Genomic DNA, 17,320 nt, shown 5'->3' on the forward strand with positions numbered 1-17,320 from the left:
GAGAGGAGAGAAGCGGAAGAAGAAACGTACCTGCCAGAGAAGAGCACATCTGCAGATAATGCTGACGAAGGTATGTGCTTGGTTCTATAACACTCAGCAACACCACAACATGCTGACTTCGGGCAGTTGTTGCTAAAAAGACATTTGCTTTCTATGACCTGAACCGTGTCAGCAAGTGTGAGTCTGTGTAAACCACTGTCAACTGGTTTTACTGGTTCCCTCCACACTCTCAAAAAGAAACAAAATTGGCCAAAATAGAAAATAGCAACTCCCCAGGGATTAATAAAGTGTTGTCTTATTTTATCTTATCTTATCTTCCTAACAGCGGAGATGGAAAAACTTACCATAGTGCTGAAAACCACTTAACCCTGCTCTTCTCTTCCTCCTGCCACAGAGGAGTGTGTGATCATCGAGTCAGAGCACCACACGGCGCCACCTGCTGCTGAGGAGGGCAAGTCTCTATCCGGGAAAGTGCAGGAGGTGGCCAAGTCTCTCCTTCACCTCGGCAAAGTCCCCCACAGCAACGTCAACACCGCCGCCGCCACATCTAGCGGTTCTCCCAGTGTGGCCACTCAACAGCCTGTTGCCATGGAGACTGAGGAGGGTGTCGCCGTGGCAGCGGAACAGAGTGAAGAGCGAAAGAAAGAGCAGGAGGGAGGAGTAAACGGGGGAGAAGACAAGGAGGAGGAGGCGGGGAAGGAGGGGAAGGAGGGGGAGGAGGGGGAAGATAGGGCTCAATTACTGGAAGAGTCACCTGTCCCTCATAAAGAAGCCATGGAAGCAGAGGAAGAGGAGTTGCAGGAAGACATAGAGGAGGATGAGGAGGAGGAGGAGGAGGAGGAAGAAGAAGAAGAACTAGATGAAGAAGAAGAAGTAACAGAAGAAGAAGACCAGCATATAAATAGGAGTAAGCATGTGAGGCAGGAGGACTTCCGGCCCCAGTATTATGTTGGAGACCTCCGCCATGGACAAAAAGAAGAGGAGGAGGCAGAGGACCGGGAAGACAGGGGAGGACCGGGACGGCAGAGGCAGTATCTCCCAGAAGAAGAGGACGATTATGATGAGGAGGAGGACGATGACCTGGAGGAGAACCCCATTCCTCCACCCTCTGATGGGCCAAGTGCCATCCCCACCATCACCAGCACCGCAGCAGCTCAGGGAACACTCATCAAGACCGAAGACCACAGGGACAATTCCCTCAGGCTGAGTCCCCAAGAGAACTACAGTTCCAACAGGGCCAGCCCCCATGATAGTTACAACTCCAACAGAGCGAGTCCCCTCGAAAATTACATTAGCCAGAAAACCAGCCCACCCCAGAACTACAAGGCCAGCCCTCCTCTGAGCTACAGCTCCCACAGGGCCAGTCCACTGGAGGACTACTTCCCCAACCCACAGGCAGAGAGCTACAAGACCCACAAGCCCTCCTCCTCAGCCTCCCCCGACATCATCGAGGTGTGCTCAGACCGATCCGAGGATAGAGACTTCGACGACGAGAACGGGGATGACGAGCGAGACGACGAGGACAGCCTGTCCCAGCGGTCCACGGTGACAGACGAGTCGGAGATGTTTGACATGACCCGGGGCAACCTGGGGCTCCTGGAGCAGGCCATCGCCCTGAAGGCGGAGCAGGTCAAGCCTGCCGGGCCCCGGGAGCTGCTCCGCGCCCCCGACATCCACCACCAGCGGTACTTCACCATGGACGACAGGCCCAAGCACCTGGATACCATGCGCAAGAGCTACTTCAACAAAGGTAAGACAGGAAGTGGGAAGAGTCGCAATGTGCACCACTGAAGTCCAAGTCCTGAGTCGGGGACTAAAGCAAAAGAGGAATCTTCTATCGGCTGTTTAATCTGATACAGCCGACCGCATTTATTTAAATATCAAAGTAGATGCAAGCCCAACCACAGCGCAGGGTCATGCGCCAATGTACAATGTATGGATGTGGCGTCAAGGGTACACTGGTTCAAATAAACACTGTGCTCAAATTAAAGGACGGTGAGTCACAGAGCCTCTGTTTAGGTCCTGCCTGTGTCTGTTCTGATGAGCGTGAAGTGGTTCCCTGCTGAATAGACTTCCGAGAAGAAAGGAGAGGAGGCACTCAATGGCAAAACAAAGCAGAGAGGGGTAGGGAGACCGAGAGAAGGACAGAGAGCGCGAGAGAGAGGAGAGTGATGGAAGGACGAGTGACGGGTTTAAAGCTGACGTTCAGCCTCCAAATGTTTGTGTATTTGTGTGCATGGCAAAGGACCAGTTTTTTTGGGTTTTGTTTGCGCCTCGCATTTCAAGCTGGCACGCCGCCCACATGTCACGGCACTTTGCAAGGTAACGGTAGTGGCTTGTAGTACATGCTCGCCGGTGCGTCCCTGTTCGCGGCCTCGGCTACCCCCCGCGGTGGCGCTGCTGTTCTGCCCGGCACTAATTAGGAGGTGTACATCTCGTTAACATTCAATTTGAGGGCCGGCGGAGCGTTGCACGGGTTTCCTTGTGCCGTCCAGACGCGTCTGACTTCCTCTATGGCAGGAGCTTTGTTGTTTGGTCCACAGCTTCTGGGTGGGAGGATGAGTGGGCTGGAACATCTTCATCACTATGTTAATTACATTGCACGATGATTTACTCCCAATCCGTTTCTCTTTACTCGCAACTCAGGCTTGGCCAACGTTCAAACCAAGAAAAAAGGGGCCGTTAAAGTGATTTGACTACGCAGGATTAATCGGGCCAATTTTTATACATTTCTAAATTTGGTGGGGGTGGGGATCTTGTAGTCGTATTTAATCCCTAAAAGCAAGCTGCGGAAAATCAGGATTCCCGTCTACAAACAAAGTTGGAATTTTAGAGGAATACATTAAACATGAGCAGCGGCGCCATGTGAGCGCACTTCTGCTGCACAGGTTTCCCCCCAAAAATTGTCTAGATTTTACGCTCGACGGAGCAGACCGTCTGACACTGTTAACCACTTTTCCCTTTGTCCTCCCATTCGTCTTTCTCTCCTCCCTACTTCCCTACCTCGCCCACCCTCTTTTTTTTCTGTGCCTTGCATCACCCCGCTTCTTCTTCTTCCTCTCCCTCTCTTCCTCTCCCTCCTTTCATCACTGTTCTCCCTCTGTTTTTACCCTTATAACACCCCTCTCTTCACTCCACTTCTTCTTCTTCTTCTTCTTTTTCTTCTTCTTCTCTCTCTATGTCCACCACCATTTTCTTCATACTCCCCTTACCCTTTAAACCACCCCCCCCCCCCCCCCCCCCCCGCCGCCGCCTCAAACCAGAGAGCAGCAGGCCAGAGAAGCGGGAGATCAAGTGTCCCACCCCGGGGTGCGACGGGACGGGTCACGTGACCGGCCTCTACCCCCACCACCGCAGTCTGTCGGGCTGCCCGCACAAGGACAGGATCCCTCCAGAGAGTGAGTGTTTTTTGTTTTTTTTAATGCCTTTAGTTCCGAGAGGGAGGAAACACCGGCGAGGCCAATCGGAAAGTGAAAAAATTGCACACACAATTTCCTACTGCTTGTTGAGTTGAGTCTTGGTCGAGGATAGATGTTCCACGTTGCTCCAGCAGCAAAGGCAGGCAAAAAGTAGTTGCATGATTATCAATGCTCGTGGTTCCAAACAGGCCCCTTGTTATGATGCTTCTACAGTGATGGACATTCAGTGCCTCCGCACACTTGCTGGGGCACGGCCTACAAACCGATTAGCATCTTATAATATCTGCGATTGGCATCAGTAAATGTCACCACTTAACCAGTTTTACGTCATATTTGCTCAGACAAGGCAGCTATAAATGTGAAAAGAGACAATACCATCACGGACAGGCCATTAATAATTCTGCGTAGATTTTGCAATTGGACTGTGAAATCACGTGGGAGGCCGTAGACAAGCGGAGCCTGAGTCGCGTAGCACTCTCCTCTCTCCTCTCGTGGCGCAGCCTTGTACATGTGTATCTACTCAAAGGTACAGCGCACATACCAAGGGGGGGACCTCCATTACCGTGGCTCCGCGGCCCCTGTTGACTGTGGTCTGATTCCCTTCTCCCTCTTGATGGGGTCCATTTTCATTTGCCTCCCTCAGGATTTACATTTAAATGAAAAGGAGAGTTATTTTAAATCGCTTGCATCCCATTGATTTAGTAATTTTGTGTGTTTGCGTGTGTGTGTGCGTGTGTGTGTGTGTGTGTGTGTGTGTGTGTGTGTGTGTGTTTGTGTGTGTGTGTGTGGGTGCGCGAGCGTTTGCGTGTGTGTGTGTGTGTGTGTTTGTTTGTATGCAAATATAATATCCTTACTCACAGTTCTGGCCATGCATGAGAATGTGCTGAAGTGTCCAACTCCTGGCTGCACTGGACAGGGCCATGTTAACAGCAACCGCAACACTCACCGCAGGTAAGGACTGGAGTGCATATAAATATAGGATATAGACTGCGTGTGCATATATATATATATGTATGTATGTATGTATGTATGTATGTATGTATGTATGTATGTATGTATGTATGTATGTATGTATGTATGTATGTATGTATGTATGTATATATATATATATGTAAATATATATACAGTATGTACTGTATATATATATGCATATGTGTACGTATATGTATATGTATATGTATATGTATATATATATATAATATATATATATATATATAACAATGTTTGTGTGTATGTATATTATATATATATAATATATTATATATATATATATATATATATATATATATTATAATGTATATATATATATATATATATATATATATATATATATACATATATACATACATACATATATATGGATGTGTATTTATGTATACGTGTGTGGTACATACATATACATATATGGGTGTGTGTGTGTGTGTGTGTGTGTGTATATATATACATATATATATATGGGAGTGTATTTATGTATAAGTGTGTGGTACATACGTATATGTATATGGGTGTGTGTGTGCTTATGTACATTTACATTCATTTATGCATGTATTACATATGCATAGCCCTGTGTCTAATAGGGGTCTCATATTATCTTCTACTACGAGCAGACGTGTCAGCAAACATCCGTTTGATGCAGATGTATATGGTCAGCAACATGCATTCTTTAATATTCCTCTTTAATGCACCCCCACCCTCCAGCCTTTCAGGATGCCCAATCGCAGCGGCAGAAAAGCTGTCCAAGAGTCATGACAAGCAGCATCTCCCTCAGCCGGTTAGCGAGCACCTCAAAGGGAGTCCAAACGACAGAGTCCTGAGGTGAGCATGGAGGGAGAGGAGATTCATTACAAAACGCCGGAAAGGAGGGCCTTAGAACCGTCATGACAAGATGACATGTGGTGCTCAGTACGCAGAACCGCAATAAAGCACATCTCACCGTCGCTTTCTTCCTCAAACCAGCCACGGGTGAGGAGTCCACCGACGTTATGAACGCCTCATCTAATTCATGACACACACAAATGAGTTCTCGTCAAGGTTAGCCGGAGCAGTACTTTGCCGCTGCCTCGGAGACAACCTTGACCTTGCCCGCTATGTGCGTCCCCTCTACGGAGAGGCGGAGCTCGCTGCGATTGGACGAGCTGACCAGGAAGCGGTGTCACCAGACAGTCGGGCCGTCTAAATCAGCATCTTTAGTCGCGGCGGCGTCACCTCAAACACGAAGGTCTCTCCATCTCCATTCATCCAGCGCGCCGCCCTCATCACAACCAAAAGAATGATAGTTAACACAAACCAGACACTGGTATTATGCTAAGTACACACTCTCCCTCATTGGTATTTTAATTAATAATGCAGCCGATAAGCTAATTATGTGAGTTATAGGGGCATTATGGGGGATAGGAAAAATAATTGCTTTCCTTGAGGAAAACCTCATCAGCGGTCCGACAAAGCGTCAAGGATTAAAACATAATAAGGCTTGCCTTGTTTTTCTGCCCCTATTGTTATTAAAATGAGCTCATCTGTCGGTTATGTATTGGGAACGCAGCAGAAGTCGCTAAATATTCCGTGCGCGGTCCTCATTCTGAGGGTGTCCATGTTGAATAAATAAAAAAAAAGAATCCCCCAGTGATCGATGGTAGAAAGTGGCCGTGGGAGTTTTATACATTCAAGGAAGCTCTCTCCGTCGGACCGCCCCAGCAGCCGATCATATAGTGTCTTAATGAGCGCATTCCAGTTTCAGAGCTGGGACGGCAGAGGAGTGGACAGTGGGGGGTATTGGATGAGACACGCACCTTGCAGAGAGAGAGAGAGAGAGAGAGAGAGAGAGAGAGGGAGAGAGAGAGAGAGAGAGGGAGAGAGAGAGAGAGAGCTTGGATGCGGGCAGTGGGCGAGGGAAGCTCAGATAGATGCGGGAGGAGGGGGAGGAGATGTAGCGAGATGCAATGAACAGCAGGAAAGGTGACTCCACTCCTCCACCCCTCCTCCTCCTCCACCACCACCCTCGCTGTGTTTTTCTTTCTCTTTCTTCCCCTCTGTACTGCATCTCTTTGGCTTTTTTTTTTCTCTTGAACCGCCCTACCCATTCCTTTCAAGTTCCCTTCTTCTCACTCATCCCCCCCCCCCTCTCTCTCTCACTCTATCTTCATCCCTTCCTCCCAATGTCTCCCCAGTCTATCAGTGGATTTACACCAACAGGTCTGCAAAAAGCCTGCGCTCTCCAGGAAAACGAGAGGGCTTAAAGCTCATAAATTCTGTGCTGTACAACATGCAAATGTGCCCTCCGCTGATAAGAGAGCTTTTAATCCTGCCGCTCTCCTGCTAAGTACACTGTTGCCCCTCTCCCTTTCTACTATCGCCCTCACTCCTTCTCCACCACCACCACCACCACACCCCTCCTTCCACACCACCCACTTCTTTTCTATTTTCCCTTTTTTTTTTCCCCCGCTCTTTATTCTATCAACTCCGCTCCTCACCCTTTTATGTGTCCGTGCTTAGCTGTAATCCACTTTGCTCAGTCGTACTCTACTGTACTCTACCCGGCTCTACTTTGAACGCTCAAATTGTTTCGCCGCCGTCTCCCTCTCTCCCCGTTGCCGTGGTTGCCCTCTCGCTCTAACCCGTAGTCCGTGTTCCCCTCCCTCCCTCCCTCCCGCTCCTGCCGCAGGCCCATGTGCTTCGTGAAGCAGCTGGAGGTGCCGCAGTACGGGACGTACAGGCCCAACATGGTGTCCACCACGCCCCGCGCCAACCTGGCCAAGGAGCTGGAGAAGTACTCCAAGGTCTCCTTCGATTATGCAAGCTTTGACGTGCAAGTGTTTGGGAAGCGCATGCTTGCGCCAAAGATGTCCACCAGCGATACCTCACCCAAAGCCTTCAAAAGTAAGTGTGCGTGATGTGTGAAGCTCCGTGACGACGATGAGTGAAACGAACACCCTTTTACTTCCCTAAAAGTACAAATACCCCGACACAGAATCTCTCATGTTCATAAAAGTGAAAGTACTACAGTGATCTTTCTACTGAAGTAAAAGCATTAAAGTAGCCACTCTTCAATCTGCTTCTGACAGACAACTGAGATTTCATTAAAAATGATCTTTATTTATTCGGCGTCGTTTGAGTTTGGGCGTCTTGGGCGTCTCGGGCTCCGCTGCTCATCACCCCGGCGAGGTGCTCAGAACCCATAGGCACTTAGCGAGAAATACAAGGGTGATGAGCTTGAATCCCCCCATCGGATAGAAGAGCAAAGCCCAACAGGCAGATGCAGGGGGGGCGGAGGGAGCTTAGCAACGCAGCAGCAAAGCAGCAGCAAAGCAGGTAGGACAAGAGGGATTGGCTGCTTAAAAAGGCCGACACATACGGGTGCGGGAGCGCGTGGCGCTCGCGAGTTGTCTGACAGAGCCAGGTGTGCAAACCACGCCTCATTTCAAGTACTGAAAGTCAAAGTGAAATTGAGTTGAATGTACCTGTACTTTGTCACTCTCCGCCAATGCCCCGGTTGCCTTCTTCCTCCCGCAGCCAAGCCCTCCTTCCCCAAGTCCCTGTCGCCCAGCCTGACCCTGCACGGTTACGGGAAGAGCTCCTCCGCCGCCGCCTACGACTACTCCCACGACGCGGAGGCCGCACACATGGCTGCCACCGCCATCCTCAACCTGTCCACGCGGTGCTGGGAGAAACCGGAGAACCTCAGCACCAAGCCACACCACAAGGTGACCCCGCGGCCCTCCGAAAAAAAACCCTTGTTTCTCGATGTCGCGTCGGTCGGTGGTTGGCGGCGAACACAAACGCGCGCGCGGCCGTTCTCTTATCTTTAAGACACCAGTTCGTCTTGGTAACCGAGCCGCGACGCCCCGAGCGCACCTGCCGCTTCATATTGGGAGCGAGGCGAACAAACGGCACCAAAATAGCGCAGTAAGTCGGCGGCTGGCTGTGCTCTGCCGGCCTTTTTGTCACTTGAACTGCGCTTTCAATATACCAACAACTGTTCTTCTTCCTCGAGTGCTGGGGGGGGGGGGGGGGGGGGGGGGGATTGTATTAACTGATTGTATTGCAGATTGGGACCTTGGAAGCCACAGCTGGGGGAGATTAGAGGAGACAGAAAGATAGAGGGGAGTCAGCGAGCCCTGCGAGAGAGCACTCAAGTGTTGTTTTCCAACGGGAGACTGACACACCATTTATTTAAGGAGCCCCCACCCCACCCCCCCCGACACCCGTCCTCCTTCTCCTCCTCCTCCTTTCTTACTTCTCCTCTCTTACTCTCTCCCCTCCTCTCCTCTCCCCTACTCTCCTCTCCCCTACTCTCCTCTCCTCTCTTCCAGTGCGTGGGAATGTATGATGCTGCAAGGGAGACGTTGGTTTCCAGCGTGTTGAGACGCTGTTGCGTCACCTCTCTCGCCCCCTCTTCCCTCTTCCCTCCTTTCATCCCTCCATCTCTCCCACTTTTTTTGTGCTGTTATTGAATTTGGCCGACTGCCAGTTCCCTGGATTACTTTTAAACCAGGTAGCCTTTTTGTCCCCCCCCCCATTATCCGCCGGATCTCCCACTTTCTTCCCCTCTCTCCCTCTCTCTCTCTCTCTCTCTCTCTCTCTCTCTCCCTCTCCACCACACAAAAATTTGTTACTACCCACCTCTCTCTTTTACTGTCTGTCTTTCGTTTCTGATTATTCTTTTTATTCTCCCCCAAAGTCTTTCTGTCCTTATCTCTCTTGGCTCACTAACTGTTCCGGTGCCTGAGTTTTTCTCCCTCACACAGTATCTCTCTCTCTCTCTCTCTCTCTCTCTTTCTCTTTCTCTTTCTCTTTCTCTTTCTCTCGCTCTCGCTCCTTCCCGCCCTCCCTCATCCTTTCTTTCTCGCTGTGTCTATCAGCCCCCGACTCTTTCCGGTCTCCATCCACAGGAGGTGTAACTGGAGCACCGCGCCCCCCCCATATTGTTTTTTTTTTTTAAAAGCCTTTTACTTCACAGAGAGCGACAGAACGAGAGAAGGAGGGGAGGGGAGGGCAGGGGATGATCGGGAGCGTGACTGCTTCATCATTTTTCGATTTCCTGACAATGTTTTTAGGGGGTAAAAAAAAAAGCTCATTGTTTCTGGCAGCGCGGTGAAGTGCTTCGGCACTGGGTCCCAGCGCGGATTGACCGTCAGAGCCGATTCAGAACCGCAGCTACCAGGAGGTGGAAGTTACGTGTTGAAATATTAAAACAGCAGGGTATTCAACGGGGGGGGGATCCCTGGGATCACTTCCCATTTTCCGCCACCCCCACCCTATGCTTTCATTGCCCCTGACCAGTTGCATATGAACACCATTTTAGATGAATGCTGTGAAAATATCGTCTCCTCTGTTCCCTCTTCCACTGTTAACCTGCCAAAAAGATAACAGAGCAAAGGGTGGATGGAGTGCCTTTTTTTGGAAAGGAAGCTCATTGCAGGAGCTCATTGCAATATACTGAGAAAGCAGATAAGGGAAGGAGGAGGAGGATTGAGTACTTTCATTCTGACATGAACCTGTTTAGCACAAAATTTGAAGGGACAAAATAAGAGGAAGTGCTGTACGTTTGTTACGCCCGTGGACACCAAACTTACATTTTCACAGAGCTCAGTCAAATCTACAGTCAAGTTCAGTCATCCAAATGAACCTCGAGAGAGTAATCAGAGCAGCATGATTGTTATGGTGGGATGCATATTTGTGAAGCGTATGGGAGGAGACAGCAGTTGCTGTTTATATCTGTGTGTTGATAGTGGGATATATTACTGTACGTTTCCTTAACTGCTGCAGGTAACATCCGTCAACTTCTATATCAGATTTTATTTTTTAAATAAAACATTTCTTCTCCCACGACAACCAGGGAATTAGAAAAAGCTTGATTCACACCAAATACGGAAAACGACAAAAGCAAACCCGAGGTCCATTCATTCCTATGGAAAGTCGGATTCCACACGTGAAAACTAAGTCAATAAATCATGTATATATAACAATGACATTAGTAACATAAACCTTGGATGTCATAATATCAATAACTGCGACTACGGATTTGGTGTGAGGTAGGCTTTAAACTCAACGCTTCCTTCGTCGCCTCTCTCCTTCCTGCAGGAAATGGACATCGAGGTGGATGAGAACGGCACCCTGGACCTGAGCATGAAGAAGCCCATCAAGCGCGAGGGCAGCCTGTCCGGCGCCAGCCCCGGCGTGCGCTCCCCGGACCCCTCGTCCTCCTCCTCCTCGTCCTCGCTCCACCACGGCGGGAGCAGCGGCATGACGTCGCCACACCTGGGCCCCGCCTACAAGCAGGAGGAGTGGGACGGCCCGCTGGACTACACCAAACCCAACCGGCAGCGGGAGGAGGACCCGGACGAGGTGAGAACGAAACCCGCGGACCGGAGCGTTCACGGCTCAGTGGCAGCCGATGTAGGCATCATGTCATTTGTATTCGGGGCTGTTCCTGACGTCTCTCAGAGCGGTACATTCGTGTTTTCGATTTCTCTTTTTTCCCCTCCTCTTTCTATTATTCATTTGTCTAGGTGAAAATGAGAGATATACTGTAGGGTCTTTAAAAGCGTTGTGTGCCGCATTGGAGGTGGCGTGTCAGGTGCATTGCACCATCCTGGCTCTGGCATATGCAAATGTCCGCTCCTTTGAACTTTTTCAAAAAGAAACACAAAGGGCCTCGAATGTTAATTTTTGATGAGGCAACTCTGAGAATTTGGAAGCATCGCTTGTCTACAAAGAATAATAAAGAAACGGGGGGGGGGGTGTACAAACGTTGTTCCCAAAGTTAATTTTTATTTTCGAAAAGTGAAGTGTGCTGACTGAGCAGAATAACAAAGCAGGGCCGACCCCCTTGGAATTAAAAAGGAGACGACAAAAACGAACTCAGGGGCTGGACATCACACGTCACAGGGAGTGCGGGAATTAGCAATGCATGAGAGTGGTCGCCATGAATATTGCAGCGCACTTCCGATGCTGATTTCGGGGTCCCCCCCCCCTCCTCAGATGGAGCACACCGGCCAGTCCTTCGCCTCGTCCGACCCCGAGGACTGCGACATGATGCAGGAGTGTCTGGAGGACAGGAAGTACCCGGGAGAGGTCACCACCCCCACCTTCAAGGTCAAGTTCCAGCCCAAGGACGCCAAGAAGGAGCTACTCTTGTAAGTCGCAACACCCCGAAGGACACAGGAAAAAAACACAGTTTCCCAGTTAAACCCGCCGGCCACACCCACATTCATCCTTCCCGTGCCCTCGCCCCACCCCCCCCCCCCCCCCCACACCCTTTTTTTTCCTCTCCCCCCTGACTTCCCCTTTTCAATTCTCTCCGTTTACAGGTGCCCGACGCCTGGTTGCGACGGCAGCGGCCACATCACGGGAAACTATGCATCCCATCGCAGGTAAACGCTTAAAAGAGGCTTAAAGAAGAAAGAAGGGGGGGGGGGGGAAAGCCCAATTCCATTTCCGGTGCACCTGTCTCCAAACCAACTCGCTCAGATACATATTCTTTTTATTTGATCCCGACTCGCCCGAGGCGGCGATACAGCGTGGGCAGCGGGAGGCAAGGTCGCTAAACGACTTTGATATGCATCAGTAATTTACAGTCTTCCTTGCCTGCTGTTCTCCTCTTCCCAAATGACCTTGGTCTGCCTTGCATTCTTGATTTTCCTTCACTCATCTCTCTTTCTCTCTTTCTCTCTCTCTCTCTCTCTCTCTCTCTCTCCCTTTCTCTCTTTTAATCCCCTGGCACCCGCTTTAATCGGCCACCCCCTTCTTTTTTTTTCTTTTTTTTTTTCCACACACTCCCCTTCGGGCCTCCCCCCCTCACACGCCCTCTTTTTCGGCTCTCCTCTCCTCTGCTCTCGTCCTTCCTACTCCCTCCTCTCTCTCTCTCTCTCTCTCTCTCTTTCTCTCCTTCAGTCTATCTGGGTGTCCTCTTGCTGATAAGAGCCTTCGGTCCCTCATGGCGGCCCACACTGCTGAACTCAAGTACGTCGGCCTTTTCACCTTTACTTGCCTTTTCACTGCCGCTTCAATGCGCTGCCACTGACTCCGCCACTGACTCTGCGAAAGCCCCGTGTTCCGCTGACGACGAGCTTCCTTCATTGTTGCTTCGTCGCCACGCTGTCCCTCTCTCTCTCCGCCGCCGCTGCCGCCGCCGCATCCGTCACGGTGTTGGCTCAATCCGGCCTCAAACCGCCGCGTTTTCATTCACTTAATTCCATCTGTGCGACGTAGACGTGAAATGGAAAAACTGCAGTTCGGATTATACTCACACCATCTCTACCCCTAGTTTGCTCATATAGACAAAGAAATTACATTATTATACAAATATAATAAAATATTTATATTAAATATATATGCTTTTTGAAATATATACTGTAGATATAATATATATATATAAATATATAAAATGTTAGATAATTTTTTTAGATAAAAATATAATGATTAAATTAATAATAAATAATAATAATTAATAATAAAAAATAATACAAATAAATATATATATATAATATAAAAAATATATATAACACATATATAACATAACATATTAAATTATATATATATATGCTTTTTTATATAAATCAAAAATAAAAATGTATATAAAATATAAATATAATTAAGGAAATAAAGAAACATGTTTTTTTTTATTTTATTAAAAACAAAAAAAAATCAACGAGTTCCTGAATGAATTGAACTGAATGTTAAGTGACCTTAGTAGGAAATTTTGAAATTTCCACTCTGTGGCTCCGGCAACCGTCTCGTAGCAACACGCACACGCACGCACGCACACACACACACATACACACACACACACACACACACACACACACATACACCAACACACACACACGCACAACTATGTGCGCGGGGCAAGCAAACACAAAAAGGAGCGCTGAAATAAATGGATAATTTATAACATCTGCATAATATTCTTTCTTTATTTTCATCAAAGATGAAATGTCCACAGCCCGCTGTGTGATTTGTTTTATGTAATTCCAACCTGCTGTTAAACACGTCTGGCATTTAATGTTTGTCTTTGACATTTCCCAGATGTCCTACTCCGGGATGTGACGGCTCGGGTCATATCACAGGAAACTACACCTCCCACAGAAGGTAACGCAATCAGAAAAAACACACGCACACACACGCGTGAGCACAGTCACACCCATGTACACTTCACACACATACACACACACATATATACATGCACACACTGTTTACTAATATAGCAATAATATAATAAGCTTATATACTCACACATACACACACGGCTAGAGGAGTCTAGAGACAGATCATGGTAGCATTAGACAGGGACCACACACAGACACACACACACACACACACACACACATTTAACACACCTTTTAATGTTACACTTTCTGGCCGAATTGTTCAAATTACCATTTCAATTAATTTCACCTCCTTGCGAAATTTAAATGCCTTTAGGCTTCTTATTGATACTCCTTTTTTTAAGTTTATCTCTTTGAAACAGCCTCTGTGAAAAGCATAATTCCCTTTAGTCTTCACTCCCTTTTGTCCAGCAATGACTCTTGCACCAGCAGTTGCCACACAACGGCAACACCTTGTTGAAGACCTTTTTTTCCAGCCCTTTGTTATCAACTCCATACTTTCTGTTTTCAGTCTGTCTGGGTGCCCGCGTGCCAAGAAAAGTGGAATTAAAACAACTCCTACCAAGGACAACCAGGAGGACTCCGAGCTCTTAAAGTTCGTACCGCTCAGAAAAAAAGCCATAATGCCCGCCTTTAAGTGAGGATAACGGTAAAAGTAAAGAACGCAAGTGTAATCGATAAGAGGAAAGAGGACTGTCATTGTGAAGCACATGCACAGGCAGCGACCTTCACCGCCTGAGACGATCCCACATTCAGTCGCTGCTCACGGGAAAGGACACTTTACAAATGCTGACTCCTCTAACTTTAGCTCATGGTAGAGTATTGCAGCTTAGATTGCCAATACATCAGAAATATATCTATATCAGAAATATATAGCTGCACAAATTGCACTTAAGTCAACAGCATATTTGTTATGCCCTAGCGATTCTTCTTGCTCTGCTTGCTCGGCACTGGGATGTCAAAAACGCAGATTTTACCTTAAGAAAGTAGAAACATTGCATTGCATTATGGATGCTGTAGTGATTTCCAGATTGATCGTGTTTGCCTGTTTGTTTGCATTCCGCTGCTTTGGGTTCTCCTTGTCTAACCCGCACTCCCCTCTCATTTTGTTTTGATTTCCCCACCGCTTCCACCGCCCACCTCCTTCTTTGTCATCCTTCCGCTTCGCCCTCTCCCCCGCCCGCGTCACTCCTCTTGTCCTATCGTCGACCCCCCCCGCTCCACCATCTTTCCTCGCCCTGTCCCCCCCTTTATTCCCGTACCCCAGCAGGTGCCCCGTGCCGGGCTGCGACAGCCTGGGCCACATCAGCGGGAAGTACGCCACCCACCGCAGCGCCTACGGGTGCCCACTGGCGGCCCGCCGGCAGAAGGAGGGTCTCCTGAACGGCACGCCCTTCAACTGGAAGGCCTTCAAGACGGAGGGGCCCACCTGCCCCACGCCAGGCTGCGACGGCTCCGGACACGCAAACGGAAGCTTCCTCACGCACCGCAGGTAAAATTTTTCTTTCGAGCACAGGTGCTCCTCGCTTAACGGCCGAGTTCCGTTCCTAGGACCAGGTCATTAAGCAAATTGGTTGATAAGTGTGGACCTGTGTTATTTCACGGTAAAGGGGGCGTGGCCATTGCGAAAGGCTAGTGTAGTGAATACTGACGGACTGCGAGACTCAGAACGGTGATGAGATGTATGTAGGGTATATAGTTTATATAGTATATATAGTATACAGTATATAGTGTATATAGTATATATGGTGTATATAGTATATATAGTGTATATACAGTATAGTGTATATAGTATATATAATGTATCTAGTATATATGGTGTATAGTATATGTAGTATATATAGTGTATATAGTATATATAGTGTATATAGTATATATAGTATATATAGTGTATATAGTATATATAGTATGTATGGTATATATAGTGTATATAGTGTATATAGTGTATATTGTGTATATAGTATATATCGTGTTTATAGTATATATAGTATATATAGTGTATATGGTATATTTGGTATATATACTATATATACTATATATAGTATATACAGTATATAAAGGGTGGTGCACGATGAGATGCTTGATGCTGAGACACAGTGGTATTATACACAGCGTACAATACAGACTGGTCAGGGAGTTGGTCATAAGTGGTTAAATAGGTAGGTGGTTAAACAGGTAGGTCGTTCAGTGAAGAGTACTTGTACTGTACAGCACCAGTGCCACAACCCGCCGTGCCCCGCAGCTGGAATTCACCGTTTCATATCTCTCACTGTGATGCATTCTCTCTCGGCGTTGCTCTTCAGCCTCTCAGGGTGCCCCCGGGCCTCGTTCGCCAAGAAGAAAGCCAAGTTCCCCGCCGAAGACTACCTGAACGCCAAGTTCAGACCCAGCGATGGTGAGGCATTCCCGGGAAAAATGTGTCAGTCGGTGGATTAGTGATGATTCTCCCTGTTCTAGTCCCCTCTCAATTGGAACGGCGTGCTCTCCTCCAACAGTTCTGGAGAACGATGAGGACATCAAGCAGCTCAACAAGGAGATCAGCGACCTCAACGAGTCCAACAACGAGATGGAAGCCGACATGGTCAACCTGCAGACTCAGGTTTGCATTTTCCGAAATTGTATTGAATTTCTTCATTCGTTCCCGGTCGTTGGGGTAGTAGACGCTGATGGCCGCGTTCATGGTCCTGTGCGCCACAGATCTCCTCCATGGAGAAGAACCTGAAGAATATCGAGCACGAGAACAAGATGATCGAGGAGCAGAACGAGGCGCTGTTCATGGAGCTCTCCGGCCTCAGCCACGCCCTGATCCGCAGCCTCGCCAACATACGCCTGCCGCACATGGTGGGTGTGTCATGCACTCACACAATCACACTCACACACACACACACACACACACACACACACACACACACACACACACACACACACACACACACACACACACACACACTACTACATCTTATCTTGTGACTAGTACTCACAGTACTAATAACATGATACCAGTCTTGGTGTCACTTAGTCACTTAGTTTGGACACTGTGTCTTCTTGGTGTTACCCACAATGCACCAGAATCCACATACTTTCAGAAGAGCAGAACTTCCAGTTGATCAGTTTTTACTTATCATGCAAGAGCTAACTTTTTCTTTTTTTTACGTCAAAATAAGCGTCCCTTCATTTTTGAACGGTTGTACCGTATTTCTGGTCAAATGTCCGATTTCCTGTCGTTCCCCGTCTGAAATCTCGCCCTTTTTTTTTTTTACCCCGTGTCCCGGCGCAGCAGGAGCCGATCACGGAGCAGAACTTCGACAGCTACGTCAGCACCCTGACCGACATGTACACCAACAAGGACTGCTTCCAGAGCCCGGAGAACAAGGCTCTGCTGGAGACCATCAACAAGGCGGTGAAGGGCATCAAGGTCTGAGCCCCCTCCCCCCCCCCAACCTCCCCCCTCCATCACAACAACGGGAGGGGGTAAAAGTTGGTGTGAGGAAACTGAGATTTTGAGATTCAGAGGAGAGGCGGAACGGAGGAAGGACGAGGAGCGAAGACGGAGGATGTGGGGGGAGGGGGGAGGGGAAAGACTAGAATATATTCAAAGCGAGTTAAAATACAAAAAAAAAAAAATTTAAGGGCATTCAGGTTTTCTCAATAAATGGCAACTTCAAAAAATTTCAACCCAGGGAGCTCTCGGGATAAAGCGAAGCGGACGAGGACCAAAACCCCCAAACGCCGGCCGCGGGAAACGGGAGACGAGAACCAAAATCCTTCGGTTAGAGCGGACGGACGGATGGAAAAAAA

At 48.3% G+C, this 17,320-nt stretch overlaps 1 protein-coding gene across 1 annotated transcript; it reads left to right on the forward strand.

Annotated features, from left to right (window-relative positions):
* Positions 1–1,563: 1,563 nt before the first annotated feature.
* On the forward strand, positions 1,564–16,943 carry myt1b (myelin transcription factor 1b; the record flags this gene model as incomplete). The annotated part of the gene is made up of 16 exons (XM_080014784.1): positions 1,564–1,750; positions 3,264–3,398; positions 4,280–4,370; positions 5,118–5,234; positions 7,078–7,292; positions 7,926–8,116; positions 10,497–10,760; positions 11,397–11,551; positions 11,726–11,788; positions 12,309–12,377; positions 13,443–13,505; positions 14,793–15,014; positions 15,826–15,917; positions 16,018–16,121; positions 16,220–16,363; positions 16,800–16,943. 16 exons carry the CDS (start codon positions 1,564–1,566, stop codon positions 16,941–16,943), a joined length of 2,256 nt encoding a protein of 751 aa, XP_079870910.1.
* Positions 16,944–17,320: the final 377 nt, after the last annotated feature.

The sequence above is a fragment of the Zeus faber genome (genome assembly GCF_960531495.2).
Source record: "Zeus faber genome assembly, chromosome: 15".
NCBI lineage: Eukaryota > Metazoa > Chordata > Actinopteri > Zeiformes > Zeidae > Zeus > Zeus faber.